The sequence below is a fragment of the Bos taurus genome, chromosome 20 (assembly GCF_002263795.3).
Source record: "Bos taurus isolate L1 Dominette 01449 registration number 42190680 breed Hereford chromosome 20, ARS-UCD2.0, whole genome shotgun sequence".
In the NCBI taxonomy this organism is placed as follows: Eukaryota; Metazoa; Chordata; class Mammalia; order Artiodactyla; family Bovidae; genus Bos; species Bos taurus.
The window spans coordinates 37630287-37655110 of NC_037347.1; the positions used below are offsets into that span (position 1 = coordinate 37630287).

Below are 24824 nucleotides of genomic sequence, written 5' to 3' on the forward strand. Positions count from 1 at the left end.
TCTTCTGTGTATTCTTGCCCCCTCTTCTTAATATCTTCTGCTTCTATTAGGTCCATGCCATTTCTGTCCTTTATTGAGCCCATCTTTGCATGAAATGTTCCCTTGGTATCTCTAATTTTCTTGAAGAGGTCTCTAGTCTTTCTAGTTTTCCTCTATTTCTTTGCACAGATCACTGAGGAAGGCTTTCTTATCTCTCCTTGCTATTCTTTGGAACTCTACATTCAAATGGGTGTATCTTTCCTTTTCTCCTTTGCTTCTCGCTTCTCTTCTTTTCACAGCTATTTGTAAGGCCTCCTCAGACAGCCATTTTGCTTTTTTGCAATTCCTTTTCTTGGGGATGGTCTTGATCCCTGTCTCCTGTACAATGTCCCAAACCTCCATCCATAGTTCATCAGGCACTCTGTCTATCAGATCTAGTCCCATAAATCTATTTCTCACTTCCACTGCACAATCGTAAGGGTTTTGATTTAGGTCATACCTGAATGGTCTAGTGATTTTCCCTACTTTCTTCAATTTAAGTCTGAGTTTGGCAATAAGGAGCTCATGATCTGAGCCACAGTCAGCTCCTGGTCTTATTTTTGCTGACTGTATACAGCTTCTCCATCTTTGGCTGCAAAGAATATAATCAATCTGATTTTGGTGTTGGCTGTCTGGTGATGCTCATGTGTAGAGTCTTCTGTTGTTGGAAGAGGGTATTTGCTAACCCTTGACCCCAAATGTGCTTATTCCATTATTATGAATATTTTCAAAAATTTTGCACTGTTATTACTAAAACATGTGAGTTATAGAGAAGTACTGAGTAGTCTAGAGGCTAAAGGTTGAGGAAGTGAATACTGTGTAGACACAAGTTTTTCCAAAGGAAGCAATCTTTCCTTTAAGGAAACTGAGCCATCCTAACTTCTTATGAAATGAGACACAAAGTTCATTTCAGTTGTTACTATAACTTCCAATTTCAATTCTTGGATTCTAGCAGTAATGAAGTATCCATTTGATTACATACTGTGATACCCCAATCATGAGCTGAATCTATGATATTCTAATTATGAGCTGAATCTATGTTTACTAGAAAATCCAGCTGACCCAGTTTTCAAGACCTTCAGAAAAATATTTATTGCTTTCCCTCAGTATAACAGTAACATGTTTGATATAAAAAGTTGATTGGGAAAAGGTAGAAAAGTCCAGGCAAAACCCTGGCTTTATTTGCTTTGCTATTTAAACAGCAAATAGCTAATGCTTGGAGAAGGAAATGGCAACCCACTCCAGTGTTCCTGCCTGGAGAGTCCCAGAGATGGGGGAGCCTGGTGGGCTGCTGTCTGTGGGGTCACACAGAGTCGGACACGACTGAAGTGACTTAGCAGCAGCAGCTGATGCTTATTGAGGTCTTACTATTTGCTAAACATTTCTGTTAAGTGCTTTACCTGTATTTAGTCACTAAGTAGTATCCAACTCTTTTGAGACCCCATAGACTGTAGCTTGCCAGTTCCTCTGTCCATGAGGTTTTCCAGGCAAGAATACTGGAGTGGGTTGCCATTTCCTTCTCCTTCCTTTCCTGGCCTGTATTAGTATATTTAATCCTCAAAAAAAAAATCCCAGGAATTATGTACTAATTTACCACCAATTTACTCACAGAGAAATTTAATCACAGTGAACTTAAAACATGCCCAATTTCAATAGCTCTTCCATATCAAAGTTAAACAGTCACCGAAGTGGCAGAGCTGGGAGTTAAACCCAGGCAGTTAGGACTCAGATCTCCTGTTCCTGACTACATTTCATTCTCCTGCCTCTTCAGTAGGGCAGACAACCACTGTTAGTGCTTCTGTGAGTTTCCTCCCAGGATGTTCCCATACAGAGTGAAATATATTGAAATCATGAAGACAATACTTTTCCATATACTGTTACTATAAATAATACTTTTAAGCCTCATGATAACAGATCTAATGATTGTATCAAAATGTACCTAATTTTTTTTGTTGTTGTCACTTTATTGTTTCACATTTTTTACTTTATGAAAAACTCCATTATGAATATATGAAGGCTGGTTTTTTCCTAGGAATATTTTGCTTAGCGTGGTTCAGGGAAAGGGAACCTGTGCGTTAAAGAATCTGGCTACCAGGTGGGAAGAGGAGAGATTAAGGTAAGAGAGATTAAGATGTATAAACTTGCAGTTACAAAATAAATGAGTCATGGGTATGAAATGTACAGTGTGGGGTAATATAGTCAATAATTATATAATATCTTTGGTAGAATGACAAATAGTAACTAGGCTTACCATGAGGACCATTTTAAATGTATGGAAATACTAAATCACTATGTTGTACACCAGGAACTAATGTAGTGGTGTAGGTCAATCTCACTTCAAAAACAAACTCATGGAAAATGAGATCAGAATTGTGGTTACATGAGGCACGGTGTGGGTGGAAGGAGCATTAGAGAAAGGTGGTCAAAGCTACAAACTTCCAGTCATGAGACAAAGAAATACTAGGGATGTAATGGACAACATGATAAATTAACACTGCTGTACTTACATGTGAAAACTGGTAAAAGGGTAAATCTTGAGTTACCACAAGGAAAAAAAAAATTTCTGTTTCAATTTTTGTATCTATAAGATAATGGATGTTCACCAAACTTATTGTGATAATCATTTCATGATGGAAGGAGATCAAACCAGTCAATCCTAAAGGAAATCAGTCCTGAATATTCATCTAAGGACTGATGTTGAAGCTGAAGCTCCAATACTTGGGCCACCTGATGTGAAGAGCCAACTCACTAGAAAAGACCCTGATGCTGGGAAAGACTGAGGGCAGGAGGAGAGGGGGACAAAAGAGGATGAGACGGTTGGATGGCATCACCGACTCAATGGATATGAGCTGGAGCAAACTTTGCGAGATTATGAAGGACAGGGAAGCCTGGTGTGCTGCAGTCCATGGGGTTGCAAAGAGTCAGACACGACTGAGTGACTGAACAACAATAAGTCAAATTATTATCTTGTACATCTTTGTGGGGGTTATGGGGCCGAGCTGTGTGGCTTGTGAAATCTTTGTTTCCTGACCAGAGATTGAATCCTGTCTCTCAGCAGTGAAAGCTCAGAGTCCTAACCATTGGGTCGCCAGGGAATTCCCACACTGTATACCTTAAACTTACATGGTGCTGTATGTCAATTATATCTCAATAAAACTGCAAGAAAATAAAGTGTATGACTACCTCAATTCATGCTATCAATCTGCTTTCTCAATGGGTTAGCTCAGCAGTTTAATTCATTAGTGAACAAGATGGCTTATTTCCTATACCTCTAGGAACACAGCATTATAAAAAATGTTTAAAAGAAGCAGAATTTTTGAATGAGAGGAGAAAATAGTATGCACATTTGTTTTCTTTTGAATTTACTTAATATTTAGTGATCTTGACCATTCCCTCAATTGTATTTTCATCAAGCATTTATTACATTTTGATAGTTTAAGAGTTTATGTATGTGTGTGTATATTTGGTATATATTCTTTATGTAATAGAGATAGTTACTTTCTACCTATATTTAAAATGGTATTTGCTATAACTACTTTCCTAATTTACTTGCCATATATTATTACTTAAAATATACAGGTATTCTACTTTATAAAACAATGTCTACACATCTTTTTTATTAGATGATCTTTTGTTATAAACTTAATTTCCCTCCCAAGTTTGAGAAATCTTTAATATATTTTTCCTTTTTAGATAGTTCACTTGGTTTTAAAATATTGAACCTTTAATCTTCCTGGAACTTGGTTTGGGATAAAGGATTTGACTTCAATTTTCATTGTGCATTATTTGATACAGCAGTATTAACAGCAGATAGATATTATAAAAAGCTCTGGTTATATCTGTTTTTTTCCTACTTATTCATATAAAGGTTGTTACTAGTTTAAATGCTTTATCTTATAAGTATGTAAATAAATAAATATTAAAATTTTTACCTTACTTCCAAATCAAATTTACACTGGTATTGATTATGTTTTGTGACTTTTGTTTAAATGCATTTAAACACTGGTCATTCGATTGTAACAAAAAATATGCACAGTAAACACGAGAAACTCACTTTGGTCTTCTGGAATTTGACCATACCAAGCTAGTAGGAATTTTAGATATCCTTCAAGCAACAATTTAAGAATAAGCTTGGCTTTACAAGTTCATTGCTAAATTCACGTATTTACTCATGTATTGATACAACAGTATTTCCAAGGGTAGGTAGGATCCTGCCTAGTTCAGAAAATCTAAATTACAATTTAGAAAAAAACTAGCAAGATAGCTTCTCTACTTATGATATAGGTTCTGAGAGCAAGAGACAAGCTAGTGTAGATGAAAGAAGGGATTATTCTTTCTAAATATTAGGTACATTTGATCCCACTCCCCAGAGTCCAACCGTTGCCAACACTGATTCTACTGTGCTCTCAACAACCAGTTCAGCTGTATTCACCTCTTTCTTTCTGAGTGATCCATGTACCTTCTCTTCCATTTAGCCTGCCTAAAGACAGTTCTCAATGGCACCCCACTCCAGTACTCTTGCCTGGAAAATCCCATGGATGGGGGAGCCTGGTGGGCTGCAGTCCATGGGGTCACTAAGAGTCGGACACGACTAAGCGACTTCACTTTCACTCTTCACTTTCATGCATTGGAGAAGGAAATGGCAACCCACTCCAGTGTTCTTGCCTGGAGAATCCCAGGGATGGGGGAGCCTGGTGGGCTGCCATCTATGGGGTCACACAGAGTCGGACACGACTGAAGCGACTTAGCAGTAGCAGCAGCAGCAAAGACAGTTCTCAAATGCACCTGGCCTCTGGGTCTTCAAGCATCTCTAAATCGTAGAAGCAACTGAGTACTAAAGCTTTGATCTGCTGAAGATGCTGCAGAGGTACCCAGCACATCTTGGAACCTTCCACAGGTCCTCTGACTTGCTGAGGGTCCTACAGTATGGTTATTAAGCATCAAGTCACTTTTTAAAATGGTTACACCAAGTCCTTTTTTATGGAATGATTTAACTAAACTTAAATAGAATTTATTCATTAAAGTAGCCTGCCTTTTCTTTCCAGGGCAGACATTTTAATCCTTGGATACCATCAGTACACAAAGGTAGGAAAGACATGAAAAGAAAACATGCTTCATATTCTCTCACTTAATGATATCAGTCTTGAGCACGTGCAAGATGCCACGTTCTCACAAGCACAGATACCATGGAGGCCAAGACTAGCACTACCTATATCTCAGATGAAGAACCGGTCATCAACAAGGTTGGTAAACTGCCAAAACCACAAACCTGTGTAGACAGACCACCTTATGAGTGGTCAAGTTCTTCAAGGTCAGCTGAGTGGCTGAGCTGGACTTCACACCCAACTCCAGGGCCCAGATCATCACCCACTACGCTGTACTTGGGGCCTCTCAATAGTCATGTCACTGGCGGGTTAGGGGGAGAATGGATACATGTGTCTGTATGGCTGAGTCCTTTCGCTGTTCACCTGAAGGTATCACAACCCTGCTAATTGGTGATACCCTGATACAAAATGTTTTTGGTGTTAAAAAAATAGTCATGACACTACTTTTAAGAGCAATATTTTATCTACCTTTTCATTCTATTTTGAATTAGGTTAACTAATTAGGTTAAATATGGAGCTTAACTTGAGGACAGATTTCATTGAACTAATGAAGTTAACATCTAGCTGTTTTCAACTCATTTGTTACATGAAGAAACAAAAGACATTTTTTTTCTTCAGCCTTCTGCTGGGACAGGTAGTTAGAGGTAAAGCCAGAGTGGTGAGGTCAGTCAGCGATCAACATCAAAATCAAGAGGAAATGGTCTGCACGCAAAGATGGCTTTTGAGGGGTTAGCAATTCAGGTTTCTGATTACAGAAATGAAGCCTTTTCTGAAACACGTTCTCACAGCCTGATGCACAGATGTCTCAGCACCCTCTCCACTCTGTCCTTCTGACCTGTTAGCGGGAGAGGGATGGGGGAGGCTGCTTCCCTTTGGTAAAGCAACTCAATGCCTCTGCAGAGCTGGGTTCCATTAGTGGGCACTTAAGTACATTGATCTATATTCCCAGAGTTAATAAAGACCTTTATGGCCACCAGATCTTCAGTGCAAAAGAACAGACCCTTTATTATTGATTATTCTGAAGAAATAACAATAAAAACCAGAAGAACTTCCTAACAGGACTGGTCAGAGCCAAAGCAAAGTTTGCAAAGTTGGCATCTTGGTGACATTATGTAATACATAGATGTCATGAGCAATATCAAGATCACTCATTCTCAGCCAGTAGGCTTATAGCACTCCTGTTTTGGTATTTTAACAAGATTTCTAGAATCTAGGAAATACAGTAACAAAAATGTTTACAGGGATGAAAACTAACTGTAGTTAGTTAATTGCTATGAGCAAAGATGCATTTTCAAAAATATTCAATTCTTTCTCTTAATGTGTAAAGCACAAGAAGAGAGTCCTTCAGGGGCTCACTGTTCTCCCTAGGGAGTCTATATAACAAATACTTCTTTGGAAGATTAAATATCACTTCACTTTCTAAACTAAGACACAAAATGCACCCTGGTACCTCAGAAAGAACATATTCTCAGCTCACTTTTGAAGGCCAAACACACACAAGTAAAAGCTGAAGACTTGTTTTAAGAATTTGGTCCATATCTAATCTGAAAAAATTACTGAAAACATCAAGAAGTCAGAACATATTTATTTAAAAGTAAAAGAACGAGGCACAGTCAGAAGTAAACTAGATCAAGTCACCCAATTTAAGTTTTCGTGGATGCTGGAGTTAGAAACAAAAGTTTTACTAAGATTCCTGCCCTATCTCCAAACTCTGGAGAGTTGGTAGAAAGCTTTCTAGAATTATTACTTACAGTGCAAAATTCTCAGAAAGAGATGATGCCCCCTAAAGGCTCAGATGTCAAGAGAATTTAAAGGTGACAGTGGCATTGATCTTGAGAAGAGGACCTCACATTCTGAGGCCAGCTGTAAGAAAACTACCAAAAGCCCACCCAAGATGAGCCAACTAGCTCTTTAAGCATTTACACTGCAAACCAGTCAAAGCGCATTCAAACTCCTACCAAGAAAAGGCTTGGCCTGTAGGTCTTTAGCCAGAAAGACCATGCTGTCTGTAAGATGATTCAAGGATGTAGCAGTTTTATGTACAAAATGCTACTATTTCCCAGCTACAGTCTTTTCATTTTTGTAGCAAACAAAACAAAACAAAACAAAACCCAAACACACAAACAAACAAAAGACTAGCATGACTTTGCCTCAAGTTTACAACAATCTAAAGTATGATGTGGGCTTCCAGAGTGGCTCAGAGGTTAAGAATCCACTTGCCAAAGCAGGAGACCCAGGAGATGCAGGTTTGATCCCTGGGTTGGGAAGACCCCCTCAAGAAGGAAAAGGCAACCTACTCCAGTATTCTTGCCTGGGAAATCCCATGGACAGAGGACACTGGCAGGCTACAGTCCATGAGGTCAAAAAAGAGTCAGGCATACCTTAGCAACTAAACAACAACGTGTGATGTAATAAAACCACAGGAGTGGCATCCATCACCTTTGCCATATTCTATTGCCTAAAAGCAAGAACAGTTTCCCCACACCAACAAGCAAGCTTCACAGGGTGATTAATGGTTTGTCTGACCTGTAAAGTCTCTAGGCCTGGCCTCCAGCTGCTGTTGAACAATTTCCTGAACAGAGGAATAACTTAGCTCCACAGTGAATCTGATTCCTTACTGTGCTGTGTGAACATAGGAGCCTGCCCTTCGAGACATCTCCTGTCTGCCAAACCGTGGTTTCTCTCATGATTTGGGAAACTGGTTCTTGATTGAGCTACGATTTCTCATACGCTTAGGCTTCTAGACTCACAAACTAGGCATGATAGCTCTCAATCCCTAATGCTCTGACAAGGCAGGTTGTTTTTATTTATTTTTTGAGTGTGAAGAACAGCAGATGTGATGCAATAGCAAGATCATGGACTGAAAGTCAGATGCTGTTAGTAAATAATGCAAGTAGACACTTCACGTAAATGACTGAATCATCACAGCAGACATACTTAGACAGACTTAGAATCACCATTGTATAGATGAGGAGACCGAACCCTAGAAAGAATAAGCTGTCTGCCCAGGATTACACGGCCAGTAAGAGATGTTGGCAAAATGGGGTTATAGACTTGGATCTTCCTATTTCCACAGCTCCTACCTTCAAGTCACATAATCTCTTTGTTCTCCTTGCCCTCTTCGTTAATCTGAAAAATGGGAGAACTAGATCAGAAAGCCAGTATCTAAGATCTTCTTGAACTTCAATATTCTCAGCTAAATGTCCTGAGCATTAGCTTAGCTTCTTTATGAATTCATCTTGTTTCTTCTAATGAATTCTAAAGTCCTTGAAAATGCACACGAAACTAGTAGTAAGTCATAAAATGCTTTATCAATTTGGCCATTATGGCTATTATGGCAGGTACGCAACAGGTTGAGAGACTGAATAAAAGTTTCTGTTTTGGAAATTTGTTAGACTGTGGCCAATCCATTTGGAGATGTTAAAGGCCGGTCTCATGTCAGCTTGAGGAAGCTGCTGGACATAAAGCATCATTAACTCATTTTTATAAAAACTCCAAGGCAATAATGGAGAGTTTACCTGCTGGGGGTGGGGGGATTGAGGGTCTGAAGCTCCCTGGCCTTTTGTTTTAGCCCAAACTTGCAGGCATTTCCTGGCGAGAAGCTGCCCTGTGTTGAGTCAACCTTTTGACCCTCCCCCACTCCTCAGTTCCCACATCCTTCAGAGATTTGGGGCCTGACTTGGCTCATTGTTTTATCCTTTGGTATTTCCTGTTGCTGGAGGTGGGAAATACCTGTTCCAGCCTTGTTCCACCAATGATGCCCAGATAACCAGCCGTGACGGACACCAGGCAGGGTACAGACTTAGACTCAAATCCACATGGCACGCAGCCCTGGGACCCAAGCGAATTGCAAGAACCCTGCAGTTCTGAAAAACCTGGTGTTTTCTCCTTCTTTTTTAAGACAGAGACCAATATGTGTTTATCACTAGACGATCCTGACACATAGTAGGGCTCAATAAATATTAACAAAATGGCATAGTAAGCACAGAATGTCCCAGGGACAGCAGAGTGGCTTTCAATGCGGTGCGACTTTCTTCTTCAAATTGCAGTAACACAGGCTACGCAAAATGGTAATGTAATTTATAAATAATTCTACAGATCTCTTAAATGTCCAATCCATTGTCCTTTTAAAAAAGTCTTTTATTTTAGAAATACGAACTATAATCACCAGAATCTGTTGCCTTTATTTCTGGTTTAAATATATATTATATAACTATATATATTATATTTTATAGTTACGTAAGAAGGAAATGGCAACCCACTCCAGCGTTCTTGCCTGGAGAATCCCAGAGACAGGGGAGCCTTGTGAGCTGCCGTCTATGGGGTCACACAGAGTTGGACACGACTGAAGCAACTTAGCAGCAGCAGCAGCAACTATATAGTTACGTAACTATATAACTATATATGTAGTTACTATATACGTAACTATAGGTAACTATATAGTTATATAGTTACGTAACTATATGTTATATTTACTATATACATAACTATACAGTTATACGTAACTATACGTAACTATATAGTTATATAGTTACGTAACTATATGCCTCCCTGGTGGCTCGGATGGTAAAGAATCTGCCTGCAATTGTGAGACTTGGGTTCAATCCCTGGGTTGGGAAGATCCCCTGGAGGAGGGCATGACAACCCACTTCAGTATTCTTGCCTGGAGAATCCCCATGGACAGAAGAGCCTGGCAGGTTACAGGCCAAAGGGTCGCAAAGAGTTGGACATGACTGAGCGACTAAGCACAGCACAGGTACATATACAGTTGTGAGCAGAAACTGAAAATAAAATATATTTAAAATTTTCCAAGTTCCTCCTATGCCTTTGCTATGAGTCACATGCTTGCCAGTCCACATAAACTACAAAGTCCACTCATCTTTACCTGTGGCAGCAGTCCCATTGGGAAAACGTTCAAATCTCACAATTTGAAAGAGTAAATGACAACAACCTCTATGAGGTGTAAGTTAGCCATATTTATCAAAATCACAAATGCGTATATCCTTAGTCTCAGCAACTTCACTGTAAAGGGTGTATTCTATAGACATACTTTACTAAGGTGAAATAACTTTCATCCAAGATAATTCATTATACCATTTGAAAAATGATTTCGAAGAGCTGGAAACAACCTTTACATTGGGGATTGTTTAAATAAATTATAATTTGCCCATACAATGCAGCCCTGAGAGAATGGAGCCTTTTTATGTGCCAGTAAGGAATGACATCCAAAGAATGTTGCAAAGTGAAAAAAAGCGAAGTATGAAGTGGGCTATACATACTATGCTACTATTTGGAAAAGACCAAAAAAAATCAATATGAATTTATTTTTGTGCTCATAAAATCACTCTAAATACACTGAGGAAACTGATAACAAAGCAAATTAGATCCCCGGGGGGGGTGGGGGGTGGGGGGGGTTTGGTGGCCGTGACTCTTTCATTTCATGTCTGTTCTTTTTGATTTGGGGCAGTGTGATTTATTTCATAAGTTAAATAACAAAATACACACACAAAAATAGTCCACAGCTACAAAAAGCAAGCTGATGGAATTCTATTTTACATATTTTCTGCTAGATGCCTGGATCTTTCTAAAAGGTCATTCTGGGTCTGGGTCGGCTTGTCCTCAATCTATTTTAATAATGAATTTACTTAACTTGGGTCATGGAGAGAGGAGACACTAGTTGTGCTCAGACTTATAGTTGAGTGGATCACTTTCTGACCAAAAGGCTCTTTTTCTGGAGACAAGGAAGTGACTCTGAAAAAACTTTGAACTCAGTCATCTGAGGCTCATGTGCCGGTTCACCCAATTAGCTGGAGTTACAAGTACCCCAGAACTGAAGACTCAGAGACTCAACAACTTGGCAAAGGTGTATGCTCTTTCCTCATCCCCCATGTTGTGTAAAGCATCCCAATACCAGAAATTACAAAGCCCTGGCCAGTTTACTGAATCTCAACTTTAGCACAGGACTACTTCATTTGCCTTAAAAAAGCAAATCTAAGACAAAAGTAAAAAAATAAGAGAAAAAAAAAACAAAACCAACTAGGGTCATAGGCATCTCTTCAAAGACATACTTTCTTTCTTGATGTCTTTGTCTTCACGTTCATCGACATGATGAAGACAGCAAGACACACATGGATTTCTGGGGGTTTGCCTTTCTTGCTTTAAAGGTGGAATTTCCAATGGTGCAATGGATCTAAATGCAGAGGCCATCATTTCAGGGTGAGAAGGGCAGTAATTGTCCATCTCTACTCTCATTAGGGACAAATGAGCTTCGTCTTACAAGATTCTGAATAGAAAGTCTGTCATTAATAGCCCGCTGTTTTCTCTCTGAGAAGAGACAGCAGTGTGTGGCCTGAAATCATTGCTGGAGAACTGGAGAAGTCTCTTTGGGGCCAAGAAGAATGAAGCTGTCCTCTCAGGAGACAGGGACTCAGTCTTGAAATTCAAAATTCAAGTGTGCCTTTCAACTCGCTGCTCCTAAATTTACCTTCAACTCTTTGATAAGCTACACAGAGGAAACCTTGCCTTAATTCAGCCAGGGTATAACTTTCTTTATCTACTTTTGGGGGTTTTATTCTTTTCTTTTTGCTTTCAAAACAACTTGAGCACATTTTTGATTGGGCCTAGTGATGGGAATATTCTTGGTCTAGGGAATCTGCTCTGGGTTGCTCTGATTGCACTGAAGCTTGACATAAAACTCATAATTTTTATCCTCAGTCAGTACAATGGCAATACTTTGTGTGCTGGAGTGTTCTCTGTGTTTCCACATCTCACAGCAATGATACAGCTCACCTCCCTGCCAGACCAAATACCTGATGAATGATGGCACCCCAGTGTTCCATAAATATCAAGAACTCTAACACCTGGAATGTACAGCTTGGGAAAGACGGGGCTTAAATTCCAGTTGCCTCTTCCAAATAGCGTAGGCTCTTCACAACCTTGTTTACTCTACGGCAAAAACAGACACCCGAAATTTTCATCCTCGGACCTATGATAGGTTAGCAGAAGACGGAAGGTTGGAAGTGACTCCTGAAGAGGTATGCCTCACGTGTGTCCTCGAACATTGCTTAGGAAACACTGGCCATTACCCAGAGTCAGGAACTTGACAGCCAAGAATGCAAAGCTAGAGAAGGCAGCTGCTTGTGAGTTTAGAGAGACTGGCTCAAATGGGTTGGGAGATCATGAGCTCAGGAAAAAGGTCCTGCGATGGTACAGCGTCATGGGCTGCAAACACTCTTGTATCTTATTTCATATACAGCTTTAGAGGAAGGCAAATTAGACTTTAAATGATAGAATTTTGGAGCTGGCAGCAGACATTAGTCCAAATGTATTTTGCTGATGGTGGTGCTAGGGGTAAAGAACCTACCTGCCAATGCAGGAGATGTAAGAAATGCAGGTTCGATCCCTGGGTGGGGAAGATCCACTGGAGGAGGGCACGGTAACCCATTCCAGTAGGGCACGGCAACCCACTCCAGTATTCTTGCCTGGAGAATCTCTATGGATAGAGGAGCCTGGCAGGCTACAGTTCGTAGGGCTGCAAAGAGTTGGACACGACTGAAGTAACTTAGCATGTATGCACGATGAGACTTGTTTTAAATCATAAAGGGAGGACTTCCCTGATGGTCCAGTGGTTGAGAATCCTCCTGCCAATGTAGGGGACATGGGTTCAATCCCTGGTCTGGGAGGAGTCCACATGCCACAGAGCAACCAAACCTGTGGGCCCCAACTACTGAGCCCACAAGGTCTAAAGTTGACACTCCCCAACAGGAGGAGCCATTGCAATGAGATGCCTGCATACCGCCCTAGAGAGTAGCCACATGAAGCAATGAAGACCAAGCACAGCTGAAAATAGAATAAATGAAAAATTTTTAAAAATCATAAGGGGAGCTGATGGCAGAGCAGGGTCCTTTAGATTCCTAGCAGGACCTTTAGATTCTTAGCACTTTCCTAGCTGTGTTCCAGACATTCCCAGACACTAATCAGAAGAGGGGATGAACTCGCCATGGACTTACATTGCTATAAAGGGCAAACAGAAAGTGCTCTATAAAGTGACACAGAAAAATGGAAGGTATTATTATTATTGTAGGTAATTGTTCTGAACATATCTACTTACTTGATGGCCTACTTTTAAGATAAATAGATTTGAAATTGCCTGCTCAGTTTTCTCATTATCTGATTTAACAGAAAGAAAATAGAACCTAGAGATAATCTTAGAACAACATTAAGCCTTACTCCTACTTCAAAACAACCTCTCCCAGCTCTGTTAGAAACCAGCAACATTTTCTCCAAGTTTCCAGAACCCCTCATCTTTCCTGCCCCCACTCCAATGCAGGGGTGACAGTTAATGAATAGTCGACACCAAAAATGGGCTTCCTTGGTGGCTCAGTGGTAAAGAATATGCCAGCCAATGAAGAAGACATGGTTTGATCCTTGGGTCAAGAAAATCCCTTGGAGAAGGAGATGGCAACCCACTCCAGTATTTTTGCCTGGGAGATCCCATGGACTGAGAAGCTGGACGGGCTACAATCCATGGGGTTGCAAAAGAGTCGGACATGACTTAGTGACTAAACAACAAGGAAGACACCAAAATGCTGGAGAAAAGGAGAAATCAGGGAGGCGATGGACTCTCTGATGGGTCCCCAAGTGCTAGGAACAAAAATGAGCTATTGAGTATGTTATGTTTATTGAAACCACTTTTCCAGCAACTTCCCATTTTCCTGAGAGGGGCCTCAGCTATCAGGTACTCCCTGCATTGAGCAAGCTGTGTTGTGATAACAGTTGCCTGGAGATTGCTTTCTGCTTTGACTCAAGAGGCCAGGTAGATAAGGGACAGATAAGGATGGTGTCACTTACTCTGAGGCTTTCATCTCTGCTCTCAGAGACCTTAACAGCTATTAGATCTCTTCCTACAACTCTCTTAGCTCTTTTCTCTAGCCAAGGAAACAAGCCACTTCCAGACCTAAACCAGGTAACTGACTTCTCTGCTTCCAGCTCCCAGGCCTCCCTCATTCCTGGGTCTCCGTCCTCTGAGCAAATAGCATCATCAAACCTGTGCATATTTCCACTTATTGCCATAGCAAAGATGGGAAGCAAAGGCAAAGTGTGGACAGTTCCTACAGACACTCTGTCTGCCAAGCATTTAAGGAAGTGATTTAAGGTTACACGGTTGTAAATGGCAGAACTGGGATATAAATCTTGGCAGAGAGGTGTTAAAATTATTCCATTTTACACGCAAGGAAAGAGAGGCTCAGTTCCAGAAGTGGGACATAGCCCTAACTGTCTGACTCCAGAATCCATAGCCCTGATCCACTCCCCTCTCCAGTCCTGGACTCTGTCCCCACAACAGGAGGCAGCTCCCTGGAACGCTTGCGGAGAAGGTGGGGTATAGGGAGGGCTAGGATCAAGTCAGCTAATGCAAGTCACTTATTTGCTATTGCTGTCCTTGACAATTTTTCTATAGTTCTGCTCCCTGGGGGAGAAGATAAAGCAGATAAAAAAGAAAAAAAAACTCAGACTCTAATCCCTAATACTCAATCCCTGTGTCATTTCTCTAAAGCAGGGCATTGTGGTTCTCAGCTCTGAAAGCCTAACCCTTCCAGTCCAGCCCTCTGCCCGGGGAGCCTCCGTTGTGTGACCACAAATAGCTGGGCTTTGGTAACACCAGGGGAGGGCTTGCCTCAGGAGCCACCCTCCCCGAAGCTTCCGGAAGCTCTCTCTCTTCTCTTTTCCAGGAAGTGTTGAAGGAAACAGAAATCCATCCACCATTCTTTGGATTCCTGTTGTTCAACCCGAGAGGAGATGCCCTTCTCTTAGTAAGGTGGAAGGTGTCAGCAGGGGGGCCACTAACTCAAATAGTTGGCTACTTTGGTCCCAAGACCTGTCACTTCAGTGCAGCAGCTGATAGTTCACCGCATCGATGAACCTGTCGAGCTAAACTGACTCAGCTGGATATTGTGTTACATGTCCGAGGCTCAGAATACCACTACAGCCTTTCTGGGAGATTACTGCTTCTAGTCATAAAGAAGGGCCCTAGAGTTAGACTGCTCTCAGAATAGACTCACCTACAGAGTAGCTTATGTAGTAGAATAACCTGATTCACTGATCATTATTCATTTACCTTCAGAGACAGAGCCTGTCTTCACTGGGCCTGGAGATGGTAAGGCTACCATGCAAATCTCTGCGCGCCTCTTGCACGATACCTCCACTGCAGTGGCAGCCTGCATCTCAAACTCAGAATGTCCAAAACTCAGCTTATTATTTTCCCCATCTTCTTCCTGTATTCCACCATGACTGGTGGCACCATTACCACTCAGGCACCAAACCAGAAATCGGACGATTCACCTGCAGTCCACTTTCTCTGTCAACTCACATGTAATCAACCACCAGGATTCAGGAGTGACCCTTGTTCTGAACTGTCGATTCAATCTCTCCTTTCCACGCCTTGTGCTGATGTGTCAGTGCACATCCTTAGTTAACTGTTGTAATAAAACAAGAATGAACATTTCCTGAGAGCAGAGATGAACACCCAGAACACTGTGGTGGGTAAGAATATGAACTTGGAGACAGAAGGGTGGGTTTGAAACATGGTCAAAATGCATCAACTGTGGTCAAAATGCATCAACTGTGCATCAACTGTGGCTGACCTTCACTTTCCTCATCTATAAAATGAGAATAAAAATACCTTCCTCCCTGGCTTACTCTAGCACTGCTTGGCACCATGTAAGTGTTCACAATATATATTATACATATAATGATAGATGAGGAAACTGAAACTTCAGAATAGCTAAACGCCTTATTTAGGTTCACACAGTGATTAAGTACAGCTGGCATAGGAACCCAGATCTATCCTTCATCGAAAGCCACAGTTTAAAAAAAGATTATTCCACGTGGCACATCTAGGGCTCCAAGTGTGGTTGTTAATAACACAGTAGAATCTCTAAAGTACCAACACAGGAAGACCTCATATATGATACAGCACTGTATATACAAATATGATCTCATTTTAAAGAATGCTACAAACTCCTCTATTACGATATCTGAACCCTGTATATCACTTTGTCATCTCATTTTTCATCCATCTCTTCTACTAAATGACCGGAGGGCAGAGACTCCTCATCTCAAAGCACAGGGCCAGATATACAATATCCAATATTTGTTAAATCACTGAATAACACTGAATCTTTAAAAAAATTAACTTATGTATTCAGCAAATAATAGATCACAGTGGGTAATGTGTGAATGTGGTATAAAGCATTTATTAACATCACGCCATAGCCAACTGAGCTAATCAGCCCTTAAAACATTTAAACTATACAAAAACTTATTTAGGATAAAGTAACATTCCTTCCATCCTACTCCCCACCTATCCAAATTCTACCCCAAGAGGCAGTCATGGTGGCTCATTTCTTGCACATCCTTTCAGATATATTATTGAATTGCACTCAATTTTAGTGCAATTGAAATTTATTGCCAAAGAGTGTCAGGGAATGGTGGGAAATGTAATATACACATTCAGTCAGCAGGTTTTCTTTCTTAAAAAGTCACCAATTTCTCTCAAAGTCACATAAAGATAGTCTAAACGTTAATGTTGTGTGTGTGTGTATGTGTGTGTGTGTGTGTCTGTCTGTCTGTCTTAAGACCAACAGCAGAAAAAGGTGCTGGGTGCTGTATTTGTGAACTTCCTCAGGTAAAACCACCATCTAATTCTCTGCAACTCTATTTAAAGATTCCCTCCCCTTGAAGCTGATCTTAAGACCCGTTTCTTCGTAATTCTTTGGCCTGAGATTTCACTTTTATTTTCTCTTCATTCCCTGCACATGAAATGAGTAACGTTCTGTGACTTGACCATGACAAAGGATTTTCCTTTGTTTCAGGGAGATGTCTGAGGTCACTCTAACACAACTGACCGCAGTGGAAAATGAGAAAATGCCTCCTGGAGAAAGGACAGTAACCACTTTTCTCAGTATGGCTTTTGTCAGACAGCTGTCTGCAATAGCCTGGGAAGACACTTCATCTAATGCTTTCATGATGAACTGTCCTAAAGACATCTAGCACGTGGCGCTGCCTTCTCTCAGGTTGCTAACCTGCTCCTGTTACATGGGCTTTGCAACCAGGCATTTTCAGACTTTTGATATCACTTAGAAATGACAGTAGAAATATTATTGCATAGGAATGACATCAAATTGTTCATGTAGGGCTATGCCTGTGTTTGTAGAGGAATTGCTATGGAAATATTAATATTTACAATTCTCTACTTTTTTGAGCATATGGAATTACAAGTCTCTACTCTTCCTCTCTTTTTCTAGTTTCTATTTCCACACACTAAATGAACATTTACTTTATTTCAAAAAGATAAAGAAAATAGAGTGGAATAAAAAATTCACCCCAATATGTAGGTTTTTCCACTCTTTCTTAGTAAAAGCAATCAAAACCTAAGAATTCAAAAACTAAGTAATAGCTATAGTTCTTTTGTCTCATTTCATCTTTGGGGAAATAAACTATTTTCTTCTTTCTTCCTAGCAACTTCCCAGTCTTTTCTTATGCTGCAGCAAATAAATTTGAGCAGACATACACAGACATGTCCTTTCCCTAATATTTCTTTAAGGTTGATGTAGACATGTACCAGTGACAAGCTAAATTCGTGTTTTCACTCTATGGAAGAGGCACCAAGAGATAACCAAAGCGTCTTCCTTCTTTCCTAAACCTGTTTGCTACTAAATTGAGATTCCAAGTCCTTTATGCAGACTCAGTGGTCTCTCTGACTGTCAATGAGCTCTTTTTATTTGTTTCTTTGTTAGTGGCTTCTTCTCCTTACTTCTACCTCCTCAGTTTCCATTAGTAAAGCCAACACCGAGGGCAACCTGCCAAGCTATCTACCCCAGCTCAGCCAACTCATCACAAATCTCACAAATTGTAGGAACGACTCATTGGGCTAGGAAATGATCCCAGAACTCAAAGAGAAAATGGACTTTTAAATCTGGGATTATCTTCCTTCTATTAGAGATGTTATTTCTTTTTAGTCACTTAAGAACTTCCTGCTCCATCAATCTGCTTTCCATGCTCAGGTTTTTACCATTTTTTATTTCTCTGTTCTTGAAATGAAACACTTCTGTCGTAGCAATTGAACTCTTGTGTTTAGAACACCATTTTGAATCAGGGTTTCTATATCTTTTCCAAACATACACCAGTATCACTAAGCTCTATTATTATATGGATAGGGTTACAAAATAAACAGGTATTTGTTAAATTAATGATAGGGATGCAGCTTAATCATTTGTAGGAGAATTATACGTTTTCTGCTGAATTTAACTGAGTAAATCATTTAGCAAAATTACAAGGCTATGTGAATGCATCGAGCATTGCTTGGTAATTGGCTTCTACCAAGACATGGCAGTATTTTTCTTCCTGGCAACTCTCATAAGATATAAACTAGTCAGGAGAGCAGAGAGGCAAGATGGCAGACTAGTTAAGAGAAATCACCTCTGGCTCTAGACAGCCTGAGTTTCACTTCCAGCTCTAACATTTATTGGTTGTGTGATGTTGGCCAAGTGGCTTATCTCTCCATGCTCAGTCTCCTCAACTATAAAATGAAGATCAGAGTAATCATACCTATCCACAGTCTTCATAGGTTTGTTTAAAGATTAAGTGAGCTAATATAAGCAAAACACCTAGAAAGTAGCTGGCATAGTGCTGTATAAATGTTCACTGTTAGTATTATGCAGCTATTAGTTGGCTTGACAGTGATTGTAATTCATTGAAAATAATGTATTTTACATCAACTTCCAAGACAGTGACACAGCACTGAAATACTTCTTCCAGGAAGGTATTCAAACCTGGCAACCTAAAGAAAGCCATTATTTTTCCTAGTCAGTCAAGACACTTTCCCTTGGAACGTCTCTAGAATTAATTGAACACTCATTAATCAACAACAGTTACGAAAAGGAGCCAATGATACTGACATGGAATGTATCTAAAGTCTTGTGACAAACTACTCTTCTGCTATATTCATATTTGTCTGTGATCTAAGAATCCCTTTTTGGGGGATAAAGTTACAATTATATTTACATGCTACAGAATTTTCTGAGTTCTTTTGTCATTACCTCTTATATTTGATGGAGATTTTAGCAAACTTCAAGTTAGAGATTAAAACTTTTTCTGGTGGCAGATTTAAGCTTTGTTTATTTGTTTTTAACAGCATGGCATTGGCTTATCTGTTTACTAGCCTAAGGACTTTTATATTGGTTCAGTCAAAAATCCCAACTACATTTTAAAGGAAGAATAATGCTACCCACAAGTAATGAACTGTAATTTCAGATAACAATAAATCAAACCAAACAATAATGTTTTATTTGTACAGATTGCCATCAACAATGCTAAATTAGTAAGAGGCTAAAATGTTTCAAAAGAGTTATAGCCATTTATGTCAGGCACTTAGAGGCAATGAATGAATGAGAGATCTGTGTTAACATTTTCCGAAATTTACCTTTCCCAGTCACTGGATGACAGAGAGTGCAAACAAAAAAGATTCCGCCTCTAAGTCTAAGAGTTGTTACTCAGCTTCAAGACAGCATCAGTTAGAATATAATTACTATCAGGGACCTGTGTCTCATTTTGGGTATGCTAATTGTGTAAATTAGTTTTAAGTGAAAGTTACATTGTATAAGGATCACATTTTGGCCAGATCTACTGTGCTTGCTTGTTTTTATTGTTATTTGACCGCTCAGGCCTAATGATTAAATTATCCTCTTTTATTCTTACATAAGATGGAAAAACATTTGATTTATTTCCCTTCTCCACACAATCAATTGATTTGCATAATGCCTAAGGATGCTTCTTCAGATTCCTACATGTTTATCAAAGTTCCAAACGTGCCAACAGACTGTCATGTAAAGGGGAAAAAGAAGAATCTTTCAATTCAGAGGAAAGCCTGGGCGGTCCTTTTGAATACCTACAATCAGTTCATCTGATAATTTTCCCAGGCAGTCAGATGCCCCAAAGAAACAAGATCCAGTTGTTTTTTTTTTTTTTTTTTGGAAGGGGGTTTTGTTATCAAATGACTTACCCACAATGACTGCAGTGACCGTGAGCAGCACAAATGCATTCCGAAATAGGTAACTTTTAACGTCCTCCTTTGTGATGTTCTGCACTTTCTTCTTGGCCAACAGTGTGCGTTTACGGACCCCTTGCTGGAATCTCTCCATCCTGCCTCCCAACCTGGCCTCTTCTCCATTGCTTTTCGTCATATTTTACTTCTCTAGAGTGTCTCTGCTTTGAACTTCAACGTCACGGAATCAGCCCCAGAAAGCCAGTTCTCTTTGGTGTTAAAGAACACAACTAGACAGGAGAGAAAGAGACGAGAGTTACAGCCCCCAGGGGTGAACAATCAGGGCTGCCTCACACCAGGGGAAGCTGTTGGCAAACTGCATGATCTCACTAGGAATCAAGGACTGGAGAGCGGCAATGCCAGACCGCAGGGCTCGAATGTGGATATCTTACTGAACCACGTGTGAGACATGTGCATAAATCCAGAATATATGAGCAGGAACTTGTGTTACGTTTTTAAAAATTTGTCCTTCCCTCTCCAGTGAAGCTATAAAAGGGCTCATCAGAGCTGGGTGTGACGGAACAACCCCTACCCCAACCTGATCCCCTGGAACCTAGCTGGGTGCCTTACACAGGGTTCACCCTCAATAAATGTCCAACTGAATTAAATGCACAGGAAATGCTCAATAACTATACTTAATGGCTTATGTTGTATACATGGGAAAGGCATAACCAGCTCAATAAAATGAATTAAGATGTTGAGATTTCAGTCAGAGGTTTCTGTTATATATAATAAAGTAACTATTTTCTTCATTAAGAAAAATGTCATGATAACATCCAATAGTAAATATGCTTATGAACAGAACACAAGTACCCACAGGCCCTGAGAAAGAATGACTCTTTCACATGGCAACTTTTTAGTTTTTTTCATGAAATGAGCAAAGTGGGCTGGGCACATTTATAAATGATCTGAAATCATAATTCATTTACATTTCTGTCACAAGTAGAAGTACAAAGTAGCATTTATCTTTGTGGCAAACATGCTGAAGTCTTCTAAGGAAACTATCACCCACTTCTCTGTATTTTAAAATTTAGGATTTCTACAACAGATGAAGAGATGAGTCCAATTTTCATTCCAAACATTACAGTTAGTGTGGTTTCCAGTTTCTTTAAAGTGCTCCTAGGTTATTCAAATATATCTAAGTAAATCTCCCCTTGGTAGAAATCAGCTCTTTTGAAAGATCAAGAAATTCCTCCTGCTGTTTTACAAGATTTCTAATCCATAACCTTTCCCACGGTAAATCCAAGTAAAAAGCAGTGGTGCCTGTGGACGTGTGTATCTGGCGAACAGCCAGCGTGTGCGTCCGTGGGGGAAGTAACTAGAAAGCGAGGGACTCCTCGGAAGCTTTTGGCAAATTCAAGTGCGGGGCGGGTGGGGAAAACAACCCTAACAGCTTTGACTTTTAAATAAAACTGCAGGTTGGGGTCAGTGGTAATAAGACATACAGGTCGTTCAAGACTTCATAGCAGATTAAACGTTTAGGGAGAAGTAAAGCAGAGGAGACGAGAGAGACCAGATTTTTTCCCCCCTACTGATCTCTCATTCCCTTTACCAGTCACTTTTAAACAGACCAGCTCAGCCTTGATTCTTTTCTAGCGCCGGAACCACAATCTGCCCCCAATCCACCCTGAATGACTCAACTCCAAATTAAGAGAGGACGCGGCGTAAATAGACACCACACGCTCCTTGCATTAAATCACTAACATGGACTTTATCTACCAAAATGGCTAGCTTTTACTCTCGCTACTCCTCTGCCTGGGAAACAAAATACAGGGGCAGAGAAATGGAATGAGAAATTAAGCCCAGCAAGAATACAGGACGTCAGACTTACCTTTTCCGGATTTTGTAACGGGTGGAAGATACCCCAGGCAATGACAAGGTGAATTCTCAGCAGGTACGGCAGAGCAACAGAACGCAGCGAGCGAGGCGTGCATGTGCTCTGAAACTGCAAATTACTATCAGGGCAACTTAAGAAAAGGGGCGGAGTCTGTGCCCGGGAAAGGGGGAGTGGGGAAAAATGAAAACACCACAGGGAAGGAGGGGAGAAACCCGAGGTTTCTGGAATATTGATTAATCTTGGCGCACCAGAAGCCTGCTTGTTGGCTTTGTTTTGCTCCTTAGACCACTTTGCCGCTTTGTCAGTTCACTTTCATTAGAAATGCAAAACCGGGACCAGGAAGAATTGAAGAATAAAGCGCACACACACTCAGAAAGCTTGAAGTCTTGATTAGAACGTTTCAAAGAAGAGATTTCTGGAGCTAAATTTAATTATCTCACATTGTTACTGGTTTCCTCCCCTTAAGGAAACACGAGTGTGCTCTTTTGCCTGGTTGTACACTATTATGAAAGAGTCCCTCTTTTTAGAATTGGGGAAATAACTGACATTTCTTGGGAAGACCCAGAAGGCAATCAAGTATGGAGAAAAGAAATGCTATAATGCTCTAAACTTGACTAAACTTACTCAAAACACAAGATGAGACATGCCTCTGCTTTAGCAGTTAAAACTCTATTATAACACATCTAATTTAGCTCAAATTGTCTGGTGGCAAAGATTAAAAAAGGTAAGAAACACAAAGAGACCAAGATCTTTGCTAGACTACTAAAGTAAAAAGCATTTTAAGACCAAGAGTATAAATGCACACTTGAAGTTTCGTAGTTTCAAAAGGTAAGTTTGCTGTGCAGACAGACACCTCAATTTTAAAGGATGCTCAATGTCCTCTACACCCCCACCTACCCCATCGCTTTTTAGGAATTAGAAAATTCTCATTTCCTTGAGACTGTAACTCGTACTTCTAGTCCACCTTTCTTAAAGAAAATAGATTGTGAAAATAGGTTTTTAAAAATTAAAAAAAAATTTTTTTGAGCCTGACTCAACTCCAAAACTTAGAATGTGTTTAGCAAGAAGAAAAAATGTTTAGTAGAAACAAAACTCATACCAAAAATTACAGCCAGAGTTCTGTATTCCTGTTTATTAAATCTCATATTCCCCATACAAAATCCGCTTAATTCTTACGTCTGTTTTCCAGCAAGAAAGTATGTCTTTTTCTCTCATTAGCAAATCCAGGGAGATTCTGAAGATATGTCTCCTGCCAAGTCTCAACTGTTGCATGTTTATACTTTTTTGAACATCTCCTGGTTGGAAAGCAATGGTGAATCATGTACATGCTAAAAGTATAAACTAGCAGCAATTACAACAACTTTTAAAATTGCATCATTCTAAGGGTTTATTGAAAATATATGCTCTTGGCAGTCCCAACCCTCAGCAGTCTTTCTTTTTCTTTTATCTCCTAGATCACTTAGCATCTGTATTACATAGTTTAACATTTAATTACAAGTCTCCTACCACTCTTTTCTTTTAAAAAATCCTTGTAAAATTTCTGGCTTCTCAACTAAACTGTAAGTTCTTTGAGAGCAAGAATGGGTTTTATACCTGATACACAGTAAATATTAAATTTAACTCCTATGAATAACTGACATAATAACACTTGGCAACAAACAAAATCGCTTTTTGTGTTGGCACTTCTGGCCTAGGCGCCATTTCTCAATGCCTTGACTACATTTTAAAGCATTTATTTACTACACTAAGTCCTCTCTGAGCCATGGATTTAAGACTAACTTGTCCACATTTCTTGAGGAAATGTCTTGTATTTCAAGAGAACTTAAAAGAGAAATCTTTATATAATTTTAAATGGAATTTCAAGCCAAGTGGCATTTCCATTTTTATTTCTGGTTGTTTTGGAGTAGGGGGACAAGAAAAGGGATTAGAAAACCATACTTTGGTTAGTAGAGAGATGAGAAGGCTCTAGTACCCTCTCTTTATCCCTTTTTTTCTAATCCCCAAATCTTAGTTAAAAACCATTTCATTATTTTAATTAGCACAGACATTATAGGAGTCTGGTGAACCCCAGAGAAGAGAAGTAATTCACCACTGAAAGTTTTGTTGGCTATAATAAAAACCTAATGAGAAAATGAGATGTAAAGAGTCTCAGTTCAGAGTTCATCTGAATTACAAGGGTGTAGTCTGGGGGAAATATTAGGAATTACTACTTTTAAGTACCACTTTCTCTTTTGGAAAGCTATAGCAATAATGCCCTCGGGACAACTTGGGTTTACTCAACGTATTTCTTCCTTTTCCTCTATTTTATAAATAAGACCCTTGAGCCTTCAAACATTTTTTCCTTCGTAGAAATACTAAATAAGCCAAACAGCAAGAAATTATGAACAAGTCTCTATATGTATTTTATTTAAGGCTACTGTGGGTAGGAGACACAGGACTAGGAAATCATATTAATTTTTCTATTCCAGAGTTAAAAAAAAAAAGATGTGGCAAATGCTATTTCTTTTGAAAACTTTCAAGAATTTTCTTTGAACATGCTATTATAAAATATGTTGTAGGTGAATTCATTGGGGTGGTGGGAGGTGAGGGGAAATGTCACAACAAGAAACAACCAAATCCAACCTATCCTTGAATTTCCATTAGTTTGAAGTTTGACGTATTAGTAAGTTTTGTAACATAGGTCAGAACCATCAAATTTCAGCATTCAAGATAAGGGAATTCTGGAATTTGAGGAAGAATGTGATTAGAAACCCTTTTAACTTTT

General features: G+C 39.8%; 1 protein-coding gene across 1 annotated transcript in view; it reads right to left on the bottom strand.

Moving 5' to 3' along the window:
• Positions 1-22104, bottom strand: part of SLC1A3 (solute carrier family 1 member 3) — an 80481-nt gene extending 58377 nt beyond the window's left edge. Inside the window, 2 exon segments of the mRNA NM_174600.2 lie at positions 20182-20453; positions 22055-22104. Of these exon segments, the coding sequence (NP_777025.1) occupies positions 20182-20362 (181 nt within the window). The 5' untranslated portion in view covers positions 20363-20453; positions 22055-22104.
• Between the last annotated feature and the right edge of the window lie 2720 nt (positions 22105-24824).